This window comes from Arvicanthis niloticus, chromosome 18 (assembly GCF_011762505.2).
Source record: "Arvicanthis niloticus isolate mArvNil1 chromosome 18, mArvNil1.pat.X, whole genome shotgun sequence".
Taxonomy (NCBI): domain Eukaryota; kingdom Metazoa; phylum Chordata; class Mammalia; order Rodentia; family Muridae; genus Arvicanthis; species Arvicanthis niloticus.
In genome coordinates this window covers 48,866,208-48,892,863 of record NC_047675.1, presented here as the reverse complement: position 1 = coordinate 48,892,863, position 26,656 = coordinate 48,866,208, and the positions used below count along the sequence as shown (strand labels likewise).

At 51.0% G+C, this 26,656-nt stretch overlaps 3 protein-coding genes and 1 non-coding gene across 9 annotated transcripts in view; all 4 read right to left on the bottom strand.

The window, feature by feature from the left end:
* Cpne7 (copine 7) overlaps positions 1–9,184 on the bottom strand; it is a 19,495-nt gene extending 10,311 nt beyond the window's left edge. Inside the window, exons 1-7 of one of the 2 annotated variants that reach the window (XM_034523097.2) lie at positions 8,906–9,184; positions 6,785–6,967; positions 2,997–3,071; positions 2,743–2,817; positions 1,585–1,668; positions 854–943; positions 417–515 (exon numbers count right to left, since the gene is read on the bottom strand). In XM_034523097.2, the coding sequence (XP_034378988.1) occupies positions 417–515; positions 854–943; positions 1,585–1,668; positions 2,743–2,817; positions 2,997–3,071; positions 6,785–6,967; positions 8,906–9,073 (774 nt within the window). In that variant the 5' untranslated portion in view covers positions 9,074–9,184. Of the gene's footprint in view, positions 1–416; positions 516–853; positions 944–1,198; positions 1,304–1,584; positions 1,669–2,742; positions 2,818–2,996; positions 3,072–6,784; positions 6,968–8,905 lie in introns of those variants that run through there. The other variant, XM_076916009.1, reaches the window with a different exon arrangement.
* Positions 9,185–19,293: 10,109 nt separating this feature from the next.
* On the bottom strand, positions 19,294–22,041 carry Rpl13 (ribosomal protein L13). Its single transcript, XM_034523036.2, has 6 exons — positions 21,920–22,041; positions 21,596–21,705; positions 21,372–21,513; positions 20,984–21,157; positions 20,392–20,448; positions 19,294–19,493 (listed from the first exon to the last, which is right to left on the bottom strand). Exons 2-6 carry the CDS (start codon positions 21,697–21,699, stop codon positions 19,335–19,337), a joined length of 636 nt encoding a protein of 211 aa, XP_034378927.1. The 5' UTR covers positions 21,700–21,705; positions 21,920–22,041; the 3' UTR covers positions 19,294–19,334.
* LOC117723555 (small nucleolar RNA MBII-202) lies at positions 21,222–21,308 on the bottom strand. The gene has a single exon (XR_004608666.1). It is a non-coding gene; the product is annotated as a small nucleolar RNA MBII-202 (small nucleolar RNA).
* Positions 22,042–24,533: 2,492 nt separating the features above from the next.
* The window catches only part of Spg7 (SPG7 matrix AAA peptidase subunit, paraplegin), a 34,155-nt gene continuing 32,032 nt past the window's right edge, over positions 24,534–26,656 (bottom strand). For all 5 annotated transcript variants that reach the window (XM_034522430.2, XM_034522432.2, XM_034522431.2 and 2 more), the window contains one exon: positions 24,534–26,461. In XM_034522430.2, the coding sequence (XP_034378321.1) occupies positions 26,297–26,461 (165 nt within the window). In that variant the 3' untranslated portion in view covers positions 24,534–26,296. The remainder of the gene's footprint in view (positions 26,462–26,656) is intronic.

Genomic DNA, 26,656 nt, shown 5'->3' with positions numbered 1-26,656 from the left:
CAGGGGAACAATCAAGCACACAGTAGAACAGAGACCAGCCATGTAGATGAGGATATGAGCAAGATAGAGGCCCGAGGTTAGACCCTGCACACACTGCAGCCTTGGCCTATAGGTCAGCCATATTCTGAGCCTGTAGGTCTTCCTCAGGGACCCCAGGACCCCAGGGAGACTCTCCCAGCACAACCCCCAGCCACAGAGGGTTAGGGAGGTCCCAAGAAGGACACCCCTCCCACCTTGACACACAGAAGTGCATGGTTGCTCACATGGTCACTTGCTTGCAGGCCCCTGTTCTGGCCACATGGTGGATGTCACTGCTCTTTGTCACCTTCGTGCCTTCTCTGGGGTGGGGTAGAATGACTAGCCTCCCAGAGACCCACTAGAACAAGTGTGTGGCCCGAGATGGGCCAGCAACTCACCTGCTCCCCCTCGAAGGCCTTCTGCATCTCTGCGAATGTGGTGGTAAAGTCGCCAATGAAGTCATGCTTTCCTCGAGAGTCATAGTCCCAGACCAGGCACTGGGGAGCCCAGGCCTCTCAGTGGAGGTGTTCCTCGGAGGACCTGAGGCCCTCCCATCCCTGGGCAGGCTGTCATTTGTCATTGCTTCTCCTTGCTCTTCCCTTAGCCACAGATCCTTACTCTCCAAATACTCCACGGGTCTGGAGGAACTGGACACCTGCCCTGGCCCTGCCACCCCCACCCCCACCCCGTGACCGTGCCCCGTGGCCACGCCCCCAACTTCCCCACCCACTCCCCTGGTCCTGCCCCCTGACCGCGCCCCGTGGCCACGCCCCCAACTCCCCCACCCACTCTAACCGTGACCCCATTTTCAGCCCTGCTCATACTCCATCCCCACCTTCAGAGGCCGTGTCTCCTCGCAGCTGCAGAGTGAATTCAGAGACACCTTGAAGGGCTCCCACACAGGGTTAAGGTTATTCTTCACTACCTGTGGGCCAGAAAAGAATGACCTGGGTGGGAACCCCAAGGGAGCTAGGCCCCAGGGAGCTCTGGAATCCTTAAGTCATAGGTCTCTTAGCTGGAATACAGGGCTCTCAGCGTCTCAGCTGTGCAGGAGCACTTGGGTGGCAGCCTGTATCCTGCCCCATGGAGACTGGGTACCAGGAGACTAGGCCTGTTTCAGGCTCCTAACAGAACTGGTGCAGCCCAGACCCCCCCAATCTTCACTCCCTCCACCCCTGACCTTAATAGCTTCAGCCTCATGCCAGCCACCTGGGCTGTTTCCTCCTTAAATAGATTCTTTTCACTCAAATTAATTTCTCTCAAAAGGGAACTCTGTCCCTGCTGTAACTAAAATCCTGTTTCCCTGCAGGAGGAAGCAGGTATCCCTAAAAATAGGACCGGGTAACAACAAAGCTGCCACGCTAAATTTGGGCGGACAGAGAGCCAATCCAGCCAGCTATTCCATCCATCGAAAGAGAGTAGAGGGCCTTGGAAGTAAAGACCCCCCCCCCCAGCCACAGGATCATGGTATCTCCCTGTCCCTCATCTGGGAGGATGCTGGGCTCTTTCCCTGTCACCTCATTTGATCCCTGAAGCCCCTCCATCGTCAGGCAGTGTGACCCTCACCTCTGTCCTGTACACCAGCTGCTCACTGCTGTCATCATTGACCCGATACAGCTCTAGGAAGGGGTCCGACTTGCTGAAGAGGTCCTGGGGCAGCAGAGGGTATGCTGGCAGGAGGGCTAGCCAGCTGTGGGTCTGAGAATGGCTCCATCCCTTATGGCTGGATGCCTGCCGGCTTCATTCTTCGCAGGTTAATAATTCACACCCCCCCCCCCACGACTCCCATTTACCCAGGCATAAAGTGAGAAGGAAACACAACCCAAGAGCCTGCACTGGTAAGGACTCACCATTTGGAGCCTGCACTGGCTTCACCCATGGGGACACTTACTTAGCTTGTCCCCAGGTGTGTTTCCACAGACCCCACTCTGCTAGTCCTCACCCCTGTCTAAACAGTTGTTCCTGCCCCACCCACCCACCCTTGCTGGTCCCAGCTTAAGTATCTCGAGGGTCAGTTTCCAACCCATGAGAGGAACCAATGAACCAGGCTCAGTCCCAGTTCAAGACCTCTCTGTCCTCCTTGGGACTCTCTCCCCATCATTAAATATGTATGTACCCTGCTGGAGGCAGTCTGATGGTCACATGCCAAGGTGTGATGCAGAACAAAGCTCTCTACCCAATATGGCAGTGTATACATGCATTGTGTGTGCATGCGTGTGTGCATGTGTGCATGTGTGTATGTGTGTGTGCATGTATGTATGCATGCATGTGTGTGTTTGCATGTGTGTATGCATGTGCGTGTGTGTGCATGTGTGTGTGCATATATGTATGTGTGCATGTGTGTGTGCATGTGTGTATGTGTGTGTGCATATATGTATGTGTGCATGTGTGTGTTTGCATGTGTGTATGTGTGCATGTGTGTGTGCATGTGTGTATGCATGTGTGTATGCATGTGCGTGTGTGTGTGTGTATGTGTGTGTGTGTGTGTGTGTGTGTGTAGCTGGGAGGGTGGTGGCCAAGTCTGTGATAACCGTGAAGTGTAATAGTTAACAATAAACATAGTGACCAGGACTCTGACAGCAGTGTGCCAATGGCTCCTCGCACAGCTATCACGTCACTTGTTTTCTGAAGCTTAGAGGCCAGTGCCGAGCAGGAGCTAAGTTTTCACAGTGAGCCAGCCTGCAGGAGGCTCGGAGCCCAGCACACAGGGGATCTTGGCCTCACCTTGTCATCCAGTTTCCGGGCCTGGAAGGAGAGCTCCACGTAGCCATTGTTCCCAGAGATGTCCTCTGCTATTACCTGGTGTGTGACAGGGAACCCATGGGCTCCAGGCCATCAGCCTTACCCCCCTCCCTCAGCTGCCACTGGTCCTGAAAGGGATCTGGTCTCTCCTAGCAGCTACACAGCTCAGTTCATCTGAAGCCTCCCTACTCATCTCCTCTCAAGACACCCTTCCCGCACGCAGCTCTGGGCCTCACCGTGATGGTGGATTTCCCAGCATTCCTGCCGAATCTCAGTAGCAACGGGCGTGTCATTTTCTTCTGGGCCACAATCTGGAAACCAAGAAAGCTAGGCAGGCTTGAGAAAGAGGACATCGCTCGGCCTCCTGGGCTCGCTCTTCTGCTCTCATTGACTCCCCACCTCCCCTAGCCTCTTGTGGCCTTTCTGCTGGTGTCTGAATATGCTACTCAACTTCTATCACTCTTGGGCCTTCCCCTCATCTGCCTGTGGGGTACCCACGTACCACAAGGGGCACCAGAAGCAGATGCATTAGGACATCAACCATCAACGCTTAGCCAGGACCTCAGTATACAGCTGGCCTGATGATACCCATTGGTCTTGGGGTGAGAAGCCTTGTAGGGTGACTGGTTAAATAGCTCTGAGCCCTGGACCCCTCCTGTCCCAAATGAGTCAGAGTGGCCCTGAGATGGCAAAAGGCTCACACCTGGCTTCTCTGCACAGGCACCTGCTTAAAGAGAACCATGAGGATATGTGTCCCAATGCTCAGTTCCTGGAGAACTCATCTCCCAGGTTGGGCCTCCCTTCCTTGCCCGTCCCACTGAGTACATAGCTCACCCATAGAGCAATGCACCCCTAACCTAAGGAGGGAGTCGACTTCACACAGACCCAGGCTGCACATGGCATATCACCTGTCCAGTAGGGAACAGAGTCTAAGGGACAAGGTTGAATGAACCTTTTTGGGCAGCGAGCTCTGGCCTGAATAAAAGGCCTTCACATCTCCCTGGAGAAGACTCTGGGTTCAAGGGCCCAGCTATACGGTAGCTGCTACCTTGACATCCAGGAGTGGCCTCTGGCTCAAATTTGTTACTAGCTGATGGACATCAAGGGAGCAGGGCAAAAAGAGCTATGGATCATGGCACCTGACCAGTTGGCCAAGCTGACTCCAGAGCCAACAGTGCATACAGATGCGGTCAAGTACAGAACCTGTATGTGGCTACGTATGACTACGCCTATATATGTTCATGGAACTCAGGGCTGCCTGGACTGTGGTACATGTGTGCATGCATGTGAAGGCATCTGTGACTGTGTCCACATGTGTATGTACCTGTGCCATCTTCTGTAGGAACCTGGAAGGGCGTGTACCCTACGTCATATCAGCCACAGTTACATAAGTTGGGGATGGCAAAAAGATCTAAGAAGCCCTGACCAGGCAGCGGTGGAGATGAGTCACACACATGATGTCGGAATGGAGAACCAGACACCCAGAACAGGCCATGTGGTTATCACACAGGAAGCTCAAAGACAGAAACAGCCAAGGGACTGGTCAGACAGGGCAGCCTGCAGGGTGACAGAAATGCCCACCTAGTCAGGTGACAGCCCCCATGAAACTGTTCATCTCAGCGCCTCCATGTTATCTACAAATTATTCCTTAATGTGAAGGGCATCCTGTGGCCAGGTGAGAAGGCTGTACCATGTGGCCCAGAGCGTGAGCAGAGTGAAGTGCTTGTCACATGGGTAACAGAGGAGGAAAGGCCAAGGACAGTGGCTCCTGGCGGCCGGCGGGGTCCTCTAGGACTCCCATGGTTAACCTCATGCATTACTCCCAACCCCAGCTGCAGGGAAAAACGTGGAGTCTGCCCCCAGCCTTGTGTGGGATAGAACCCAGAACCTTAGATGTCAGAGCTGCCACTGAGCTGTGCGCATCAGACGCAGGAAGGCTTGTGTGCTGCTGCAGAGAGTCTCGTGAGGAGACAAACACAAGGTGCGGGCAGAACAGTGTGCAGAGTGTATGGGGGTGGGAGTGGGAGACTGGGTGGTGGTGGGGGGGGAAGAGGTTTTAAAGACAGGATCTTACTGTGCAGCCCAGGCTTCTGTGGAATGAGCAGCTGCCCCCTCCCTCAGCCTGCCGCAGGCTGGGATTACAGGTGGGAGCTGCTACAGCTGGCTGTGGTGTTCTTTTTCTTTTTGTTTGCTTATCTTTTTTTTTTTTTCCTTGTGTTGAGTCAGGATCCCAAGTAGCTCAGACTGGTTTAAGTCTTAGATTTGATAGTGTCTGATGATGGCCTTGAACTACTGACCCTCCTGCCTTCAACTCCCAAATATTAGAATCACAGGCGTGTACTACCATAGGTGGTTTGTAGGAGGGAGTGGATATGTATGTGTACATACGGGCGTGCATGCTGTGTGTGTAAAGGCCAGAGTAGGACATCAGGTGTCTTTCACTGTCTTTCTTACTCAGTGTCCCTTGCAGAACTTGGAGCTAGACTGGTGGCCAAAAAGCTCCAATAAATTTCTGGTCTGCACCCCTCAAAGCTTGTGAGTATGCTGGAGATTTGAACTTGTGTCCTCGTGTTTGTGCAACAAGAGCTCTTACGAGGTGAGCCATTTCCTAGGTTCTTTCTACTTTTTATTTTCCTTTAGAGACGGTCTCATTAATCCAGGTTGGTTCCAAACTCACCATAGAGCAGAAGCTAACCTTAGTTTTGTTGAGGTAGAACCTCTCCATGTAGCCCTGGCCAAGCTGGAACTCACTCTATAGACCAGGCTGGCTTTGAACTCACATTGATCCGCCTGCCTCTGCCTCTGCTGGAATTAAAAGTGTGCACCACCACTCCAGATAACCTTGACTTTCTTTCTGATCCTCCTGCCTCTACTTCTTTTGATGTGGTGTAGGGGACAGTAAATCCAGGACCCTGTGCATGATGGGTAAGCACTCTATCAAATGAGGTACATTCCCACCTGGCTCTTTTTAAAGAAAAATTGTATGTTTATTCACGCATGTGAGAACACAACTCTAGATAGGACTAGAAGGGGCTGGGAGTAGGCGTGCTAGAACAGGCCTATGGGAACACAGGAGCGTGCAACCCAACTCAAAAATATTAAAACTGAGCCTTGCAGTGGTGATGCACGCCTGTAATCCCAGCACCCAGGAGGCAGAGGCAGTCAGATCTGGGTTACAGAGTGAGTTCCAGGACAGCTAGGGCTACACAGAGAAACCCTGTCTTGAAGAGAAAAAAAAAAAAAAAAAAAAAAAAAAAAACTGGTACAGTGTTTCATGCCTGCAGTTTTAGTAACTGAAAGATGGAAGCAAGGGGATTCAAAATTCAACACCATCCATGGCTACGTAGGGAGTTCAAGGGTAACCTGAGCTACATGACATCCTGTATTTACACATACTTCTTAAAAACAAATAAAAACTCTGAGGGCCGAAGGCACGGCTCAGCAGTTAAGAAGACTTGCTGCTCTTGCAAGAGGACCCAGGTTTGGCTTCCAGCACCCACAGAGAGGCTAATAACTATTTGTAACTCTGCTTCCAGAGTCTCTAATACCCCCTTCTGATCTCCAAGGACCCAGGAAAAATTTGGTACCCAGACATAGTTGCATGTAAAACACCTATATATAAAATAAATAAATAAATCATTAAAAAGTAAAACCAATAAGGGCCCCCGGACTGGTGGCGCACACTTTCAGTGCCAACACTTGGGAGGCAGAGGCAGATGGATCTCTATGAGACTCAGGTCAGCCAGGGCTACGTAATGAAACTGCCTGAAACAAAGAGACAACACAGCAGCTCGTAAGGAAAGGGGGACATGCTGGTATACTCCTGCAACAGCAGGACTCAGGGCTGAGGCAGGAGGATCTCAACTTCAAAGACAGCTTGGGCTGTCTCAAACAAACGAGCGCTTTTAAGAAGTGGAGGCGGGCAGAGCCAGATGCTCATCTCTGCAGAGTCCCTACGCTGAGGGCATCGCTGCCCTGGAAGCTGCTCCTACCTTCCCCCTGTCCAAGATGCTGGGGTACTCACTTGACCCAGGGTACACTCCATGCCCCCTAGGAAGTCATCATCCTGGCAACTCAGCCCACTCGGCCCGTGGGTGTCATACACCTCAAATCGTAGCTTCTGCACTTCCTCGAAGTAATAGTCGATAGTGAAGACCTTGGAGAACACGGGGTGCAGGCTGCTCTTCACCACCTCGGTTCTGTCCACCTGCAACAAGCCCCCCGTCCTGTGAGCCAACCCCACAGGTGGGACCTCCCTACAGATTTGTCTGGGTTCCTGCCATCCCCCTCCCACTCGCCTGTACCATTCCAAGCCTGTTTTCCATCCGTGGGGCCCAGTTCCCACCTGCGTATATAGGGCTGCTTGCCCAGAAGGGTCGTACCATACACCAGCAATGCGTGCATGCCTGGGATAAAAGCACAGTCTTCCCCTAGCCGGCCACAGGCTGCAGATTCTCCGCATTCTCTCATCTCGTGCCCACTACTGCCTTCCTATGTCCATATTACAGATGGTAACACTGAGGCACAGGGACCAGCAGGGTCCTGCCTAAGGACCAAGATGTCAGGGACAGAACCAGATTCTAGTCTTAGGCAGGTCAAGCCTAACGTGGAGACCTTCCCCCAGGACTCAGCTGAGTGGCAAAGGAACTTCCCTGCTAAAGGGATTTGAGCTCACCAGTCTCTCTCACTGAGTTCAGCGCCCTCCTTCAGAACATACACCAGTGACAAACCTTAGCTAGGAGAGTATCCAGTCCCCTCAGCATGGAGACTCCTGCATGCAAGACAAGGGTCTGCCTAGGCCCTTCCCAGGAATGTATGCACCAGGCATCAATCAAGCCAGGCAATGCTATGGGAGAACCCGGGTCACAAGATGGTCCTTAAACAACCTGCAGCAGAGTAACCCCCTAATACCATCTAGGGGCATGAACACACGCTTTGGGGTAGGCCCTTTATCTACTAGGGCAGTGAACCCCAGGATTTCTCAGACCCAGTCTAAGGGATACGCTGAGATGCAGAGTTGGTATTATGTGGGGTGCTACACATCCACAGGGTGTCGCCAGGATATGTCCTCCCCTTCACTCTCTGGATCCCCTGCACATCCTCGGTGCCCTGGATACCCCACGATAGTCACAGCATCTATCTGATACCGCTTTCTGGCTTTCCTCCCATCCGTCCTGCACATGACTGCCAAAGGCAAGAGTGGCTCGGAGCTGCTGTTGGGGGTGGGGGGCACTCCTGCTTGAGCAGGGACTCAGGTTCAAGTCCTTTATGCCTGTTAGGCCCCACTAAGTTGGGCCCCTGTTTCTCACCCTTGAGATGAAGCCAGTCCCATGGGAGTTGGCGACTGAGAAAGTGGGTTTATATACTCCACAACACGGGCTATATAAAACACTAGCCCTTATAGAACACGGGCAGTACCCTTCTGGGGGCTAATGAGAGCTGGTGACGATGGAGAAGCCCACTTTCTGAAGACCCTGGCTACCCTGGGTTTATGGGTAGCCAGTGGAAAAACCCCATGCTGGAAGCAGGCACTCAGATCTGGGAGGCAGGGGGCATTAAGGAGCGGGGAGGGGCTTTCTGTCCTCAGCCACAATGCATGCAATTCGCGATTTCTCCTAAATCGCGGTGAGGAGACAGGTTGTAGGCTGGAGAGTCCTCTAACCAAGGCGCCTTAAATCTGAGCGATGGAGTCCCTGTCCAGCCCTGCCCAGCTCCATTCTACCCAACCAGCAATGTCTAGCTCGCAGCCCTAACACCACTGGCCACGCTGCTTCACCGGCGAGAAGCTCATGGCTACTGCAGTCAATAGAGGGGAGACCCTATGACCTTAGACAGTCCCTATACCTGCCTCAGGCAGTGTCCCCACTCCTGAGCTGCACTCCCTCCTGCCCTCCTTAGTCTAGCCTGGGTTCTTCTCTCTTGCTCTACAACCCCAGGCTGAGACCCTCGGCCACACTTCTGAGCACTTTCCAGCAAGGTTCCTTTCTGCCGCTGCTCCCCTCTCGCCCTGCCCTTCCTCGCAGCAGGTGGACACCTCCTCTTTTGCCCTGGTGTCCCCAGTTTCGGAACACCCTTGCCAGCACCCCAAATCTCAACTCACACTTAGGTCTTCAGGTGCCCAGCTCCAGGACACTGGGCGCCCTACCTGTAGCCACTGGCCCTGTGCCTGCTGCAGCAGTACCACGCTGGGGTCGGACTTGGTCAGCGGGTCCCGGTCCAGCAGGTGCCGGCAGCTCAGCCGCAGCTCCACCTTCGAGGCGCAGGGTGCAGGCACCACCCCCGGGGCCACCGCGCGCTCCGAGTCGCCGCTCATGCTTCAGGCTCCGCACTCGAACCGGTGGGCGCCGGAGAAATGGTGGCCGGACCAGGCGTGGCCGCGCTTCCCCGCACAGCCGCCGGGCGCGGGCACACGTGTCTCGGGCGGCCGCCACAGAGCGGGGGCTGTAGGGCGGCGATGCAGCGGGGAAGGGATGCAGGGGACCGCGAAGGGGCGGGGCCGGGGTGGGGCCACCGGAGAAAAGCACAGGGACCTGGCAGGGAGCAGATAGCCTGGGAGAGCCGCCCCTCCAAGAGGGGTTCCGATCCCCTCACTGGAGCTGAGAGATAGGGTCTGGATTGCACGCAAGCTGTGGGATTGTGGTGTCTCTAGAGGGCTTATCGGTTCTGGAGGCTCCGCACTGCTCGAACCTAGGCACCGGGTTTGCTTCGTCCAGAGAGAGGCACAAGGCACCCCAGAGTCGCACCAAAGCCCTGTGTCCCTCTTGGGGTTGTCACCTAAGTCAACGAGCAACTTAGTGGGAGCTCACTGTTTGCCCGGGGCGAGCTGGCAGCAACGAGGGTGTCCCTGTTTCTCAGAATTTGTAGACTAGAATTTTCAAGATCGTCTCGCCAATCCCTGACCTATGGCTGAGGGTCAGAGAGGGACTAGGAGGGCTCTCCCCCAGCCACTCTTACCGGGCACGTCCACACCTATTCCCCCAGGTGGAAGGGAAGCTTCATTACTTCTCCCTCTTGTTCCCTCCCTCTCCCTCCCAGAGAAAGACACTCGGAAGAGGAGGTGTTGGCTACGACAGCCATCACCCCCCAGCCTATTCTCTTTGCCAATTTCTGCCTAAATATAGGGCAGAAACCGGACTAAAGGCCACGGCTGGGGCGGGGATTGAGGTGAAGGGGGTAGGAGATCCGGTATAGGGCGGGGTGTATTGCCTGTGGGGGGTGTCCTGTGGTGTGTTCAACATCAACAAACAGGACTCCAGGAGGATTCTGGGGTCAAAAGGATGTCAGCACCAAGGCAGGGTGGTGAGAGGTGAGTGTGGGAGATAGCGTAGTGGGAAAGTGATAGGGTATTGTGGGGACGCCACCTCCTTGCCAGCTTGGACCAAGGATATACCCATCCCATTAGCCATGCATTTGCTTGTGGGCTTCAGGAAAACGTTTCCTGAGGCTTACCTATCACCTTCCTGCTTCCGGAGCTGTTCTGGACCATCCTTCTCCAAAGCTGGCCCCAGTCAGGGCTAGTCCAGCCTAGGTAGCTCTGGGCTTCCCAATATTACAGGGTTGGGAGAGCCCACCGGTAGCTCAGCCATTGCCGAAGGAAGGGGTTATAGTTGTGGCTTTCTGTTCACAAGGACTCGTGGTCATCCCAGAGCCCATGGTTCCCTGGGATTCTTCCATTCTGGGTCAGACCCTCGACTATCTGGCCACTCAGCATTTAACATGAGCAGAGATTGAGAAATTCAAGGGTGAGGCTCAAAGCAGATCCCCAACCCCACAAAGGACCAGCAGTGTCCACAGGACCCCGGGGCTCCCCAGCAGGACTTTGGGGTCACCCAAAGGGCTGTTCCCAAGTCCCCCAATCAGACTTGTTGCCTTGATGTCACAGTGTCCACTCACTTATTCCTCTAACACTCTAGGCAGATGCTGGACGGCACTAACCTGTGGATGTGTTCTACAGCTCCGTTTTAAAGAAAGCCACCAAAGAATTTAGAGTGGGCTGACAAGAAGGCTCAGTGCACAAGGCGCTTGTGCCAAGACTTACAACCTCCTGGAACCCACTTGGTAGAAGACGAGAACTGATACACACACACACACACACACACACACACACACACACACACACACACAGAAAGAGAGACATCAAGACAAAGAAAGGGAAATGGATTTACCAAGAAAATCTTCATTTTAAAAAAAAAAAGAGGAGACAGGTGTAGTGGGACACATCTTCAATCCCAGAACTTGGGAGGCAGAGGCTGTGAGTTCAAGGCAAGCCTGGTCTACATAGTGAGCTCCAGGATAGCCAGGGCTACATAAAGAGACTATGTCTCAAAATAACAAAACAACAGCAATGAGTGTTTTGGTGCACACATTTTGATTCCAGCACTTGGGAGGAAGAAGCAGGTAGATTTCTTTGACTTTGAGGCCAGCCTGGTCTACATAGTGAGTCCCAGGACAGCCAGGGCTATATGATAAGATCTTGTCTCAAAACACACACACACACACACACACACACACACACACACACACACACACACAGCTCTTACAGGGGACTGAGTCTGGTTCCTGGAGCCTGTGTCAGGTGGATCATAACCACCTGTTACTGCAGCCAGGGGTATCTGACACCTCCGGCTATCTCAGACAGCAGTGTGCACATGAGACGGACACAGACACATAATTAAAAATACAATAAACTGGAAAAAATGTGTTTGGTAGCTGGTCCAAAGTCACCTGTTTGTCTGGGGGGACTCTGAGCTTCACCGATATTTCTATCACAAAGCATAGCTGTAGGGCAAGTGACAGATGGCCAGCTAGAGAGACAGAGAGAGAGAGAGAAAGAGGGAGAGAGAGAGAGAGAGAGAGAGAGAGAGAGAGAGAGAGAGAGAAGACTCGAGGAGCTTGGTAGCTGGAATCTCAGACCTAAAGTTGTAATCAACCTCCAGGAAGCTAGCTCAGTGTTTGCTGGCTCCTGGTGGCCCCGACTGCAGCCAGCACTAATAGACAAGCACACAGAAACTATGGGGGACACACTGGTGTCCCTGCTGCCTGATGTCCTTGATGCCTGCGTCCATGGCCCTGCCTCATTGCCTGTCCAATAGTCTAAGGGCCAGGGAGGGTGAGGCACACCCCACCTCCAGGCACTAGGTAGAGTTCTTCCTGTCCCCAGCCTCTGCTGCCCCAGGTTTTTCTGCTGGCCAGACACAGGAAATGAGACCTCCCTTCAAATATATTTTGTTATTATCATACAGGAAATAACACATGTCAGCGTTGAAATGTTAAAAAGCTGATAAGGAAGCAAATTCTTTTTAAAATTGAACTCCCAGACATAAACACCATTACCATTTTGTATTTATTTCTCTAGGGTTTTTTTTTTTTTAATGCAAAAATGCTTTCACTAGTTGATGAGGTTTTGTTTTATTGGCTGATTTTTATAAAAGAAGTTTTTCTTTTCTTTTGTTTTGCTTTATAAGACAGAGTCTCTGAATGTAGCCCTGGCTGTCCTGGAACTATGTAGATCAGGCTGGTCTCAGATTTACAGAGAAATCCATGTGCCTTAGTCTCCCAAGTGCTGGGATTAAATGTATGTGCCACCATGACTGGGTGGTTTTTTTGTTTGTTTGTTTGTTTTTGGTTTTTTTTTTTTTGTTGTTGTTGTTGTTGTTTTTTGAGACAGGGTTTCTCTGAGTAGCCCTGGCTGTCCTGGAACTCACTCTGTAGACCAGGCTGGCCTCAAACTCAGAAATCCGACTGCCTCTGCCTCCCAAGTGCTGGAATTAAAAGCCTGCGCCACCACTGCTCGGTGGGTGTTTTGTTTTGTTTTTTTAATAAGATTTAAAAATTATACATGTATGAGTGTTTGCATATATATATATACACACACACACACACTTGTGTGTGTGTGTGCGTGTGTGCGTGTGTGCGTGTGTGCGTGTGTGCGTGTGTGCGCGTGTACGTGTGCGTGTGTGTGTGTGCGCGTGCGTTCGTGCGTGTGTGTGTGTGTGTGTGTGTGTGTGTGCTTGTGCGTGTGTGCGTGTGTGCGTGTGTGCGTGTGTGTGCATGTGTGTACCATTTATGTCTAGTACTGACCAGAAGAGTGTACTGGATCCCCTAGAACTGGAGCTACAAATGGGTGTGAGCCACCATGTGGATGCTGGAGACTCAATCTAGGTTCTCTACAGAAGAAGCAAGAGTTGTTGGGGGCTGAAGGGATGGTTCAGGATTAAGGGACCATCTAGGAGACTCACAACATTTGCAACTCCAGTCCCAGGGATCCAATGCTCTCTTCTGGCCTCTGCGGACACTGCTCCTATGTGGGGCACAGACACCATGCATGCAAAACACCTGTACACATAAAAATTTTAAATTAGATAATTTAATTTAGATATAGTCACAAAACTGTAGGAAACAATACAACAGAACAAAACTGTTCTTTTTTAAAAGAATTGTTAATTTTAATTTCTGTGCATGAGAACTCAGCCTGCCTCTGTGTGCGCTGAGTGTGTGTCTGCTGCCCTTGGAGGCCATCATGGTATCAGCCATCATGAACCAAGTTAGAGGTGGTTTGTACAAACCACAGCCATGTGGGTGCTGGGAACCAACCCAGTCCTATGTAAGAACAAGTGCTCTTAACTACCGAGCCATCTCTCCAACCCTGTTATATGATTTTTTTCAATGTTTTAGGTGGGTATCAGGACTATTGTATGTTGATTTTCTTGAGAATTTCACACACGAATGCCGTATTTACAACGCTCCTCTCCCTCTCCAACTTCTCCTGTGCCCTTCTAATCTTCCTCTTGAATGCTGGGATTACACATGTCCACCACCACGTCCAGCTCCATGTCCAGGGCTCACTTCACTGAATATCCCCAGGAGACTTACAGTGGCATCTGCAACCAGAAGTGAGAGAAGGGAGGCAGCCCGACACCCAGCTCGGCCCCTTCACCCTCCAGGGCCATCCATACTCTACCACCTACCTTGTGAGAAGTTGTCTCTGAGCTGCCTTGATCAATGCAAATTGTGTGTCGGGGAGCATCTGTCTCAGTGAGGGTTTCCAGTGCTGTGAAGAGGCACCATGACCGCAGCGACTCTTACAAAGGAAAGGGTTTAATTGGGGCTGGCTTACAGTTCAGAGGCTTAGTCCATTGTCATCATGACAGGAAGCATGGTGGTGTGCAGGCAGACACGGTGCTGGAGAGGCATCTGAGAGTGCTACCTCTGGATCAGCAGACAGCAGGAAGAGAGAGAATAAGCCATGGACCCTAGCATGGACTTCTGAAACCTCAAGGTCCACCCCCAGTGACACACTTCCTCCAACAAGGCCACACCTCATTCCAACCGCCACAGCAACATGGGAATTTATTTTATTTTATTTTATTTTGGGGTTTTTTGAGACAGGGTTTCTCTGTATAGCCTTGGCTGTCCTGGAACTCACTCTGTAGACCAAGCTGGCCTCAAACTCAGAAATCCGCCTGCTTCTGCCTCCCAAGTGCTGGGATTAAAGGCGTGCGCCACCACCGCCCGGCAACATGGGAATTTATATATCTTACTGCATTTATTGTGAGCAAAGGGTGCAGGTGTTCATGTTATAGGACGACTTCTGGAAGTCAGTTTTCTCCAGCCACGATGTGGGTCCCGGAAATTGAACTCAGGTTGTCAGGTTTGGCAGCAAGTTTCGGTACCCACTGAGGCATCTCTCTGGTCCACTAATGGAATTTTAAAAATTTTCCATGTCTGGCTGCAGCTTTGCATAACCAGGTTGTGACTCTGCTTTCTTCTCATCTCTGAGCCTCTGACTGCAGTGTGCCGCTTCCCTACAAGAGCTGGCATTTGTCTTCCTTTAGAAGTCTGCATGTCCTGGTGCCTCATTGACTGTGACAACACACCCCGGTAGGTCCTGGGCAACTCTCTGAGATTCCTCAGTCACCTAGCTACAATGTACAATTCAGGCACATGCCAAGTGCTTGCAAGCACACACAGACTTACACATATACAGGGCACATGCATACACACATATATTCAGCTCACACATGCTGGGATTAAAGGCGTGCGCCACCACCGCCAGGCATTAGTCTGTGTTTTTTACTTCTGTGACAAAGCACCATGTCCAAAAAGCAAGTTAGAGGGAAAGGGGTCTATTCAGCTTCACCAAAGGAAGTCAGGCCTGGAACTCAAAGTGGCAGAAACCTGGAAGCTTAATCAGAGAGCTTATACGGAGGCCACAGAGGGGTGCTGCTTACTGGCTTGCTTCCCATGGCTTCTCAGCCTATTTTCCTATGGAACCCAGAACCACCAGCCCAGGGATGGCACCGCTCACAATGGGCTGCCCCTCCCCGTTGAACATTAATTGAGAAAATGCCCTACAGCTGGATCCCATGGAAACATTTCTCCAACAAAGCTCCTTCCTCTCTGATGACTCTAGCTTGTGTTGAGTTCACACAAAACCAGCCAGTACAGGCCCTTTGACCTGCAGAGTCAAAATCAACCCTGAGCTCCTGACTACACCGACCTAAATGTGTCTTCAGGTGGCAGCCACAAGCTTCTACCCATTGGCACCTTTTTTCTTCTGAGGTTTGTCTTAGGAGCCAAGGACATTCTATGCAGACACCCTTCTCCTATGTGGCTCTCCCAGTGTCCCTTAATCCACTGCTAATTTGACACCCTCCTCAGCCCTCTCAGGTACATGAACTAAAGTAGCCACGATTTTCTGGGTGCCTTGATCTCACACAGGACAGGGTGAGGACCAGAGTTGTGTTACAAATGGCAGAAAGGACATGATTTCACACAGTGGCCACAAGGGGGCCCAGGAGCAGGGTTAGGAAGAGGGCAGGGCTGTTTGCTGAGTGTATTTGTCTACAGGCTCTTGTGGTGAGCAGAGAGGCTAAGGCCACTGTAAGACAAACAAGACCTCACTGACATTTAAGTCTCCACTGAGCAGAGAAGAACCTGTGGGGCTGGAGAGACGACTCAGCTGTTAAAGGCTCACAACCAAAAATATAGGAGAGGAAACCGTGGACATATTACTTAGCTACTGACATGTAAAAATCGCACCAGAACATGGCAGCCAGCACAATGCTTACTGTCTACCGTGCTGCTGTCCCTGTGCAAAAAGAGCCTTGATTTGAGGAACAGGGGCAGGCCTCTGCCACCCTGAGATGCAGTGGGAAAGGCCTGCGTCTAGGACTCCTCCAATGGCTGGGATGGCTTGGCAAATAATCTTAGCAGGGAAAGGGGTGGAGGAGGAGACGAGGGGTAGTGACTGAGGTAGGAGAGGAGGAGGAAAGGGACAGAGAAACTGACGCCGTTTGTCAGGACTGCTAAGACCACTGGGCAAAACCATGGAGACCAGAGACTGGTGCCATGGCAGCCATGGCATCGTGGGCCTAAGTGTCAGGCAGGAACAGAGTCCAGGAGCTGTACATCAGGCGGAGCCTAGTTAATGGATATCCTGATTTTAGTCTCTCTTGACTTATCTGGAGCTTTGATGATATTCTTAGCAAGAGTCCTGGACTGATGTCTGGATGTTTCTCTCCTCTCTTATCCGTCCTTTTCATCAATAACCTAGTTTTTTTTCCCCCTCCTCTTCACAGATTTTTGTGGTGGAATGTTTTCCATAAACCCGTTTTAGGACAGACAGAAACAGTTTCTAGGATTCGAAGTTAAGTGTTGCTCTTTTTTTTTTTTTTTTAAAGTCAGATGTAGCCGGGCTTTCCTGCCTCTTCTCACTCTGTAGACCAGGCTGGCCTCGAACTCACAGCGATCCACCTGCCTCTGTCTCCTGAGTGCTGGGATTAAAGGCGTGTACCACCACTGCCTGGCTGACATACACTTTTTTCTTTTGTGTGTGAGATGATGTTCAAATCCAAGTTCTTGCCAGTGTTAGGTTGAGCTACCTGCATGGTCCTTTTCTCTAAGTTATAAAAGAAAAGTGATTTAACATGATGGTGTTGAACTGAGGCATTGCAGCGGGTCCACTCCCTGCACTGCTCCATAAATGCCCAGCAAGAACAGGCTGCTGCAGCCAACGCAGCAATGGGAGAGGCTGAAGATGCCTCTGGCCACCAGGATCCCCTCAGATGCCCGGGCCCTGCCCATAAGGAAGAGAGCCCTTTAGTCTCTGGGACTTGGGAAATGTTATTCTTGACAGCACCTCTAAGGGGCTCTTAATTCCACAACCAGGATCTATTGCTGAACCTGACTTGCAGGAGTGGGGAGCCCACAGAGAACCAGTCATTGCTTGTCTTAATCCTCCTCTCTGGCCCCACTGTCACCTTTCATCCCATCCCAAGTTCCCTTTGCCATCACTTTGGTTAAATTTTTAAAAAGTACTTTAAAAAAAAATGGAGCTACTGAGCTGGAGAGATGGCTCAGTGGTTAAGAGCACTGGCTGCTCTTCCAGAGGTCCTGAGTTCAATTCCCAGCACCCACATGGTGGCTCACGACCATCTGTAGTGGGATCCGATGCCCTCTTCTGGAGTGTCTGAAGGACAGCCACAGTATATTTGCATACATTAAATAATTCTTTTTTTAAAAAATGGAGCTATTTATATAAATTGTAGAGACACACACAAAAGAAAACCTTAGAATCAACCTTCTACATATAGGACTATCGACTTTACACACCAGGATGGATTTCAACCTAAAGTGACCACCCACCGCCTTTATACCAGTTCTAAGGAATTTGGAATGCCAAATATATATATATATTTATAATGAAGTCTTACTATGTAGCTTAGAGACCTCTGGAGTGTTGGGATTAAAAGCATCCACCACTACCTCTATTTGTATTTGTAGGACGACTTGGAGCCAGTTCTGTGCCTTCATCACGAGGGTCATGAATCAGGAGCCTTCATCATCATCCTCTGGCTGTCTCCTGTGGCTCTGGGAAATGGCCACAGGTACTCTCGCAAGTCCTTAGCTCCTCCAAGCTTGGAAAGTACTTCATAGAAGCCAAAGTGTTAGACCACTGAGAAGGTGGCAGTAATGAGAGGTCAAGGCCAACCCAGATGACACCATGAACTCAAGGCCAGTCCTGATGGGCTACATGATAAAACCCTGTGTCAAAGCAAGGAAAAGGGGGGTAGAGACATGGCTGAGGTTAAAGGCACTTGCTCTTAAGAGGATCTACCTTTGGTTCCCAGCACCCATGTCTGGGAGCTCACAAGTGCTTTTGAAAGATTTTAATTTTATATAATATTGGTCTTTTGCCTACATATATCCCGGTGCAGATGTTGCTTGCACAGGCCAGAAAGCAGCTTCATATATCTAGGGACTAGCACCACGTGGGTGCTAGAAGTTGGTTCCAAGGGGATGTGGCACACCTCCATGAGTACTTGCAGTCACTCAGCCAGGCTGTTGACCTCTCAGCAGGCCTATCCATTCTAACTGCTACCACAGAGATCACTGCTTCCTAGTAACCATGCGATAGTTTACAGTAAGCTCCTAAAGGCAGAGTCCACACAAACACATGAACACAAAAATATAAGGATGCAAGGAGTGATAGCCCACACCTATCCAGAACTTGACAGGCAGTGGCAAGCCTGAGGTCTCTGGCTATCCATATAGGGAATGCCTGTCTCAAATCATAAAACATTTTCAATGGACATACAAGAAACAGGATTAGAATTTGAGGCCAGCCTAGTCTACACAGGATAGCTAGAGACAGTGATTGTCTCAGGAAAGGGGGCAACCGCAAAGAAATACCCAAAATGGTTCACAGCTCCTTTACCAGAGCTCATCTGCACAAGTGACCACATAGCATAAATGAAGGATGTTCAATTGCACTTATAACCTGGGATTGTTTTCCACATCTGGGGCTGAAGAGATGGCTGGTGGGGTGGCTCAGCACACTTGCTCTAGCAGAGTTCTGGAGTTTAATTCCAAGTACCTTGACAGCTGTTTACAATTTTAAATCCACTTTCTCACAAACACCAGATTTGTACACAGTACACAGAGATCTCAAGGCCTTACACTCAGATGTGAAGATTTTCAAATAAATTTCATCTTCCACATCTTGTAGATGTGCAAACTTCTGCCCCCTTGTGGACACTCACAGATGACCAAGTGGAGCACTATCCAACATCTTGTTCTAGGGACCAGCATGGTCGGTGTGTTACCCAGGCCTCTCCCAATCCCTCAAACATGGGACCCATTTGCAGCGTGCTTTCCCAGTGGTTTACTGCTTCAGGGAACAAGGCAGGAACTGAACAATGCTTGGACAAAACTACACAAGCAGGGAAGAACAGGGCTCACAAGGTTCTAAGTTATGGTCAGGGACTAATACCAAGTACCTAATCAAAAACAGGACAAAGCACTACAAAATCTAGGCGCAGGCTTTCTCTGGGTTAAGATGGACGGGCCTGATACAGTAGACAGTGGCCAGTGCAAGGCAACAGCTGGCCTTAGCAGGCAGCCTCTCAGTCCCTCCCACCCCCACCAAGGCCCACAATCCTGAAGCCCAGGCACATCTCTTAGGAATACCCTCCAACACAAACCTGCAAACACAACTAAGGCTCACGAATAAAGACGCACAGAAACCCAGCCTTTGCTTTATGGAAAATTTATTGCAGCTCTCCAACCGCACGTTACTTTTTCTTCTCAACGTCCTGCTCTGCAGCCTCCTTCGCCCTTTTTGCTCGAATGCCGAAGAGCCGGGCGTTGGCACGGGCCATGCGGAGACTGGCAAAAGCCTTAAAGTTCTTCTCTTCTTCCGTGATGACTCTGGCCTTTTCCTTTTTGAATACCTGGAAAGAGAACACAAGTCAACATCCCCTACATGACAACCTGTGCTATGTGTGAGGTTGGGACAGGAGGATCTGGAGTTTAAGCCACCCTGGACTACAAAGTAAGTTCTAAACCAGCTTCAGCTTATATATGGAGATACATTAGAAAACAGTCATGGCTTCAGTAATGACACCTGCTGGTGAGTTTATATCAACCTGACACAAAGTCATCACAGAGCAGGGAGCTACAATGAGAAAATGCCTGCTTTTAACCCTCAAAGCAGATGCAGGTGTGGGTTAGAGGCCAGCGTGGACTACTGATGAATTCCAGGACAGCAAAGGCTACAGAGAAACCCCCGCTGTGTGTGTAGTTCTCTTAAGCAGTCATTTATATGCACAGGGCCGCCCCCAGCTGGTGGTTCTGGGTTCTTACAGCACTTCTCCCGCGGCCTCAGCATCAGCTCCTGCCTCCAGGTTCCTGGCTGCCTGTCTCCAGGGTGCAAGTGTAAGCCCAAACTTGGTTTTGTCATGGCATTTCATCATTGCAACAGAAAGCATAAGACACGTACGTGCCCTGTCCCCTTCAGAGAATAAAGACACACTCCCAAGCACTCTAATCAAGTAAGCAGTGCTGCTAGGGTCGTGCACACTTCTGAAGGAACCGCAAGCCCATGGTGGGGGTGAATGCCTTTAGTCCTAGCACATGGGAGGCAGAGACAAGCAGACCCCTGAACTCAAGGCCAGCCCAGAGCTACAGAGAAACACTTTCTCTCAAAACAACCAAACACCCCCACAAACTCCAATGACTGGGAGGTTTTCCCAAGAGTAACTTCCATTCACCAGCCTCAACACACTTTATACCTGCCAACCTCGTTTATGTATTAACTGAGCCGAGCCTACATGAACAGTGTCCACTTACATTCCGGATGGGCATCACGGGTCCTGTCAGCTGGGTGGCCAGTTTAAGTTCTTCAGCCTGTTTTTGTGAGCGAGAAAAAGTTGAGTCCAGCTTCTTCCTCCTGCCTACCTATTACTTAGGGACCCCACTGCCATGGGTGTGCTTTTGTTCCTAAGGATCAGGCTGCCTGGGCCCGCAGCACCCAGCATTTCCCGCCCAGGTGTGCTGGCTCACTAGGCCTCCGCCGAGGGAACACAACCAACCCATCGTAACCCCACCCAGGAAGCCCACACTGACAAGACAAGATCCTTGCTACAAGATTCTTTACACCTCTGAATACGGAGATAATCTATGCACAGACATGTCCCCGGGTGACCTGACGAGGGTGAACTCTCTAGGACAGCAAATCAGGCCCCAAGCCAATAGCCTCCAACATTACCAAACACGGGAAAGCCCAGGGACACCACAATGGCTCCCACCTCATCTGTACCCCCCATCTCCCCAGTGCATTCATCTCCCACTGCTGCAGTGCTTCGAGAGGCTGCACTCAGGTCAACTGGGCAGAGCCAGACCTAGAAACACAGTCTACACTGAGGGCCCCGTCAGCACTTACAGAACTGTCTCCCTTCTTGGGCGCAGAAGGCTTCCTGGGGAAGAGGATGAGCTTGGAGCGGTACTCCTTCAGGCGCTGCACGTTGGCCTGCAGTGACTCCGTGGATTTGTTTCGCCTCCTCGGGTCCACAGAGATGCCGATGGTGCGAGCCATTTTCTTGTGGATACCAGCCACCTGTCCAGAAACGGGGACAAGGACGGGTCAAGCACCCTGGCTGCCCCGCGCCCATGCTGGCCACGGCGAGAGGGCTCGGTGGTGTCAGATGGAAAAGGGTTCAAAGGTACTTTCATCAGAGGCAGTACAGCGATTCCGGAGAATGTCATCATCCCACCGAGCCCCGGCCTGCCGGACAGACAGACAGACAGACGCCCCACGCCGCCGCACTCACCCTGAGCTCCTCCAGGCTGAAGCCCCTGCCGGCGCGGACCTTGGTGTGGTATCTGACCGTAGGGCACCTCACGATCGGCCTGATGGGACCGGACGCGGGGCGCGGGGCGATGCGGCGCGCTTTCGCCTGCCGGGCCTTGCGTCTGCGGGGGACACGCGGCGGTCACCTCTGCCCCCCGCGCGTCCCCCCGCGCGTCCCCCCGCGCCGCCCCGCGCGCCCCGTACCTGCGGATCTTGCGAGCCGGCTGGTTGAACCACGTGTCCACGCGCTGCTGCCAGTCCTTGTGGAAGTGGGGCTTCAGGATCATGCCATTCCGGCTGGGCGCCATGGCTGCCTACGGCCGCGAGGGAGAGGAGGGCGGCAGGTGAAGGCCGGAGTCCCGGGCCCCCGCCCCGGGTCCTCCCGCCCCTGGCCCGGCCCTGGCTCCGTGCTGTCGGCGCCTCGGCTCCTCCATGGCCGCCCGGGCAGCCTCTCTCCGCCGATGACGGCGGATGGAGGGCGATGGAGCCCGATGCGACAGGATGGAACGGCCGGCTGTAGAAACTCACCTCCTATACAGGAGAACGGCCGAGCGGAAAGGAACGGGCACCGCAAAGCACCCTGGGGTTGTAGGAGTCAGGCCAATCCGAAACACCAATCAAAAAGCAGGGGACGGGGAAATGACGTCACGCGAGCCCGCCCACCGGCGGACCATTGCCTCTCTAGCCGTCCGGTTGGATGGCCTCGTTGGTTCCTAACCTTGCAGGAGTCGTACCTCCGGCGTGCTCAGGGGCGCCCAGCTACATCTATGAATTAACCCCCTAAAAATCTTTTCCCCGTTCACCCAGGTACATTTATGCTCCTTTCTTTATTCTTTTAAGAGGTGCGGTCTGTGTTGCCTAGACTTGCCTGGAATTTATGCGTCCCCAGAGCTGAGGCATGCACCACGACTTCTTTTTTTTTTCTTTCAGATTTTATTTTTACTTTATTTGTATGAGTGTTTCCCGGACTCATGTCTGTGCGTCGGATCCCCTGGTACCGGAGTTACTGGGTACTAAGAATTTAACTTCTGAAACAGCAAGCGGCCAGCGCTCTTAACTACTAGTCATTTCTCCAGCCCCCAACCTCCATTTACTTAGATAAATCCTTTATCCCAGACTTAACTCCTCAGGGGATCAGGTGTGACCAAATGCAAATACTCATTCCTTTTTTTTTTTTTTTTTTTTTTATTCCTTCGAGACAGGGTTTCTCTGTGTAGACCTGGCTGTCCTGGAGCTCACTCTGTAGACCAGACTGGCCTCGAACTCAGAAATCCACCTGCCTCTGCCTCCCAAGTGCTGAGATTAAAGGTGCGTGCGCCACCACCGCCCAACAAATACTGCATTCCTATCGTCAATGACAGTGACAACAAAACAAGCAGCCAAGACATACACTGGTCCTGCCCTGTATGCCTATAACCCTGTCTTTTTCATCCCTCAATTACCAGGTTTCTTCCTGATAAAGATTCCACTATAGAAGCTGTAGAAATGGCTTAATAGTTGTGCACCCATGATATTCTCTTTCTCTCTCTCTCTTTCTCTCTCTCTTGTGCACCCATGATATTCTCTTTCTCTCTCTCTTTCTCTCTCTCTCTCTCTCTTTCACACACACACACACACACACACACACACACGCGCAAAACAAATGGGATAATGAAGAAGCCTAGAAGCCTAAGGATATAATTCTTGCCTATCGGATGAGAGACTACATTCAATCCTCAGTAAGGGGAAGCCATTTTTTTGTGTTTGGGTGAGGCGGCCGGAAATGGATGTTGAACCATCTTCCCAGCCCAGAGAAAATGTCTGATTCAAGGTGCATTTCTTTCAAACAGTCACCTCATACGTGTTTTCTCAGACCTCTTTCAACGTTCCCAAGTATCTGTCTCTCTCCACTCTCGGAGATTACTTCTATGTCCACCACCAACTCTTCTTTCTGGACGGACATGCCGGCTGCAGACCACTAACCTGCACCTGCACCTGAGGTTCCAGTTCAGGCTGCAGTGCTGCCTGGCCATTGGTGGTGTTAGAGATCTGAAACTCAAACACTGCTTAGAATCAAGTTAGGGAAGATAAGGGAGGTTGCGATCAAGTTTCCTCTGTTGCCTAAAACCCAGACACAGTCGTGCAAAGGCTTGGCTGATGCCATTGTCCAAGCTCTAACTCCAGTTCCTGGTCTCCCGGACAGAGAATGCTGCAGTCACAATTCTGCACAAAAGCTTCCTGGATAGCACCCTTGCCTGAGAGGCCTGCTGTGCACAGGCTCCCCTGAGTATCCCCAACTGCTAGTAAAGTGCTCTGTAATCACTCTGAGGCAAGCTGCTCCTGCAGTAGCCCCTCCCTTCCCTGTGGCTGCTTACTGAAATTTAGGTGTTTGGGCGTGTCAGAAAACTCTAGCCTAATCCCCATCCCCACCCCCACATCTTTTTTAAGACCGGGTTTCTCTGTGTAGCCCTGGCTGTCCTGGCTCACTCTGTAGACCAGACTGGCCTTGAGCTCAGAGATCCCCCTGCCTCTGCCAGCTATAAGCTTTCTTTCATTCATAATCTGTAACTCCTTTAGTCACATAACCTTTTTTTTTTTTTTAATTTTTAAAGGTTAATAACTTAATATATGGGGCTGGAGAGATGGCTCAGCGGTTAAGAGCACTGACTGCTCTTCCAGAGGTCCTGAGCTTAATTCCAGGCAATCACATGGTAGCTTACAACCATCTGTAATGTGATCCGATGCCCTCTTCTGGTGTGTCTGAAGACAGCTACAGTGTACTCATATAAATAAAGATTAAATAAATATTTTTTAAAAAGAACTTAATGTGTATTTGTGTGAGCCTGCAGTTATGTGTGCCATATATGTTCATGAGCTCAGAGGCCAGAAGAGAACACTGGATCCCTCAGAACTAGAGTTACACAGGTGATGCCCTATAGGTGCTGGGAACCAAACCCTGGGGTCCTTATGCAAAAGCAGTGTCCTTAACCTCTGAGCCCTAACTTTCAATCAGGTGGCAGTGTTTCTGGATTTAGTGGTGCAGACCGATGATCCCAGCAACCAGAAGGCAGAAAGAGGAGGCTCACTGCAAGTTCTATGCCAGCCAGGGCTATATAATCAGAACCTGGTCTCCAAAAAACAAAAATTAGGGCTGGAAAGATGGTTCAGTGTTTAAAAGCATTTATTTGTTCTTGCAAAGGACCTGTGTTTAATGACCGACACAGCCGGGCGGTGGTGGCGCATGCCTTTAATCCCAGCACTTGGGAGGCAGAGGCAGGCGGATTTCTGAGTTCGAGGCCAGCCCGGTCTAAAGAGTGAGTTCCAGGACAGCCAGGACTACACAGAGAAACCCTGTCTCAAAAAAAAAAAAAAAAAAAAAAAAATGACCGACCTCTACAAGGTGGTCACAACCATAGCTGCAGTTCTAGGGGACCCAGTATTCTGACATCCAAATATTTGCAGAGTAGTACCAAGCATATACATGTGGTATATGTACATACCAAACATATATATGTATGTGTGTATATACACACACACCCCAAGCATATACATGTGGTATATATACATACATACAGGCCAAACATTTATACACAAAATTTAAAAATAATCTATAAAAAGAAAAAATATATGCATACAAAAGGTAGGCAGATGGAACTGTTTCAATGGTTAACAGTCTTTACATTTGTTTATTATTAGTCTTTTATTTATTTTAGAGGTAGGGTCTCATTATGTAACTCTGGCTGGTGTGGAACACTGTAGGTCAACTAAGTGGGGCCCAAAACTCATCAAGATCTGCCTGTTTCTGCCTCCCAAGTGCTGGGCTTAAAAGTTTGTGCCACCAGCCTTACGTATTTACTTTGTATGTGCCTTGGCATGGACTGGTCAGAGGACAACTCTAGTAGTCAGTGACTGAACTCAGGTTACTAGGTTTGCAGTTATCTTGTCTGCCCAAGACCTTAGAGAAGGCTTTAGAGAAATATAAATCCTAGCTATGTGCTAATCTTTGGTTAAAAACTAGAACTGAGTGAAACTCACAAAGTTCTTACAAAGCCCTTCACTCCGGCAGCTGCTACTGGCCCGGCAGCTGCTTCCCACTGCCCGCAGCTCCCTTGGGTGCACCATGCTGAGTTGTAAGAACAATGCACTCTGACAGGAAGTTTCTCTGACCCAAGCTCCCCACACTACTGCACAGCAAGGGTGGAGGCACCACAGGCAGGAACTAGGAACTAGGAACAGCAAACTCCTGTGGCTACCCTGCATGGTTTGAACTCTGATGCCCTACACAAAGGGCTCGTCTCTTGCCAGTGAGGGACTCAAAGTATAAAGTGAAATCAAGACCCATGACTGCCCAGCTCAAATGTGTGAGAGGTATCAGTTTTGGTGGAGAGTCAAGGCAGGATACACAAGGAGAGGCAGGGGAGGGTCTTCACTTGCAGATGCACACAGCAGTAGGTGGCAGTATCAGAATCTTCTAGGATCCAGTGCTTGTTCTGACTTTGGCCCCCTCAATAAGAGCGCACTCTGATGAGGACAGTTGGCTCAGAGGGTCTTTCATCTTGGATCCTATCAGCATTCTGAGGGAATCCAGGACACAAACAAAATCATTCAGTCCAACTGCTGGCTACTTTTTGTGCTACAAGCCACACAGAGAGATGGCATCTGAAGCCCCGAGGGCTCAACTCAAGCATATGCACTTCCCACACGAAAAGCAATACACGTGGAAAGTTCGGTTCCTCTGCAAACAATTTACTCATCATAAATCAATAAATAGACATCAGAATCTTCATAAGAAACCAGAGAGCTGGCAGAGGCTGCGGTTCAAGTTCAGGTGAAAAGAATCTCAGAGGCTGATGGCAGCTACGGACGAGTTCTGTGATAACTGCAGGTGCATGAGGAAAGCCGTTAACTGGGCCTTGGAGGAGGGGGCTAGGGAGACGGAGCCTCCTCCTCCCCTGAGGCTTGTCTCTCCTTTTCAGCATCAATCCATTTCTGTGGTGCAATCATTTTCTTTGGGCCATGGGGCGGCGGGCCAATGAGTGCTTCAATGTCCTCATAGTTGATCACTTCCTTCTCCAGAAGGGCGTTCGCCAGCTAGAGAGAACAAACAAGGCAGTGTGAGAGCCCCACAAAGATGAGTCTTGGAGAGCAGAGCATCGGAGATGAAGACCCTCCCACAGGATGCCTCTGTGTCCCGGTGAAGCAGGAAGGCTGGTCTGTGAGCGGGAGGCCTCCAAAAGGCCAACTTCCCAGAGACACAGGCGCAAAGGCAGGTCAAGCAGAGAATTG

Excerpts from the sequence above, each read along its gene's own strand:
- Rpl13 (XM_034523036.2), bottom strand. The coding sequence starts at position 21,699 with ATGGCGCCCAGCCGGAATGGCATGATCCTGAAGCCCCACTTCCACAAG. Across the intron at positions 21,514-21,595 it reads CCGGCTCGCAAGATCCGCAG|ACGCAAGGCCCGGCAGGCGA; the intron begins GTACGGGGCGCG and ends TGTCCCCCGCAG. Across the intron at positions 21,158-21,371 it reads TCAGCCTGGAGGAGCTCAGG|GTGGCTGGTATCCACAAGAA; the intron begins GTGAGTGCGGCG and ends GTTTCTGGACAG.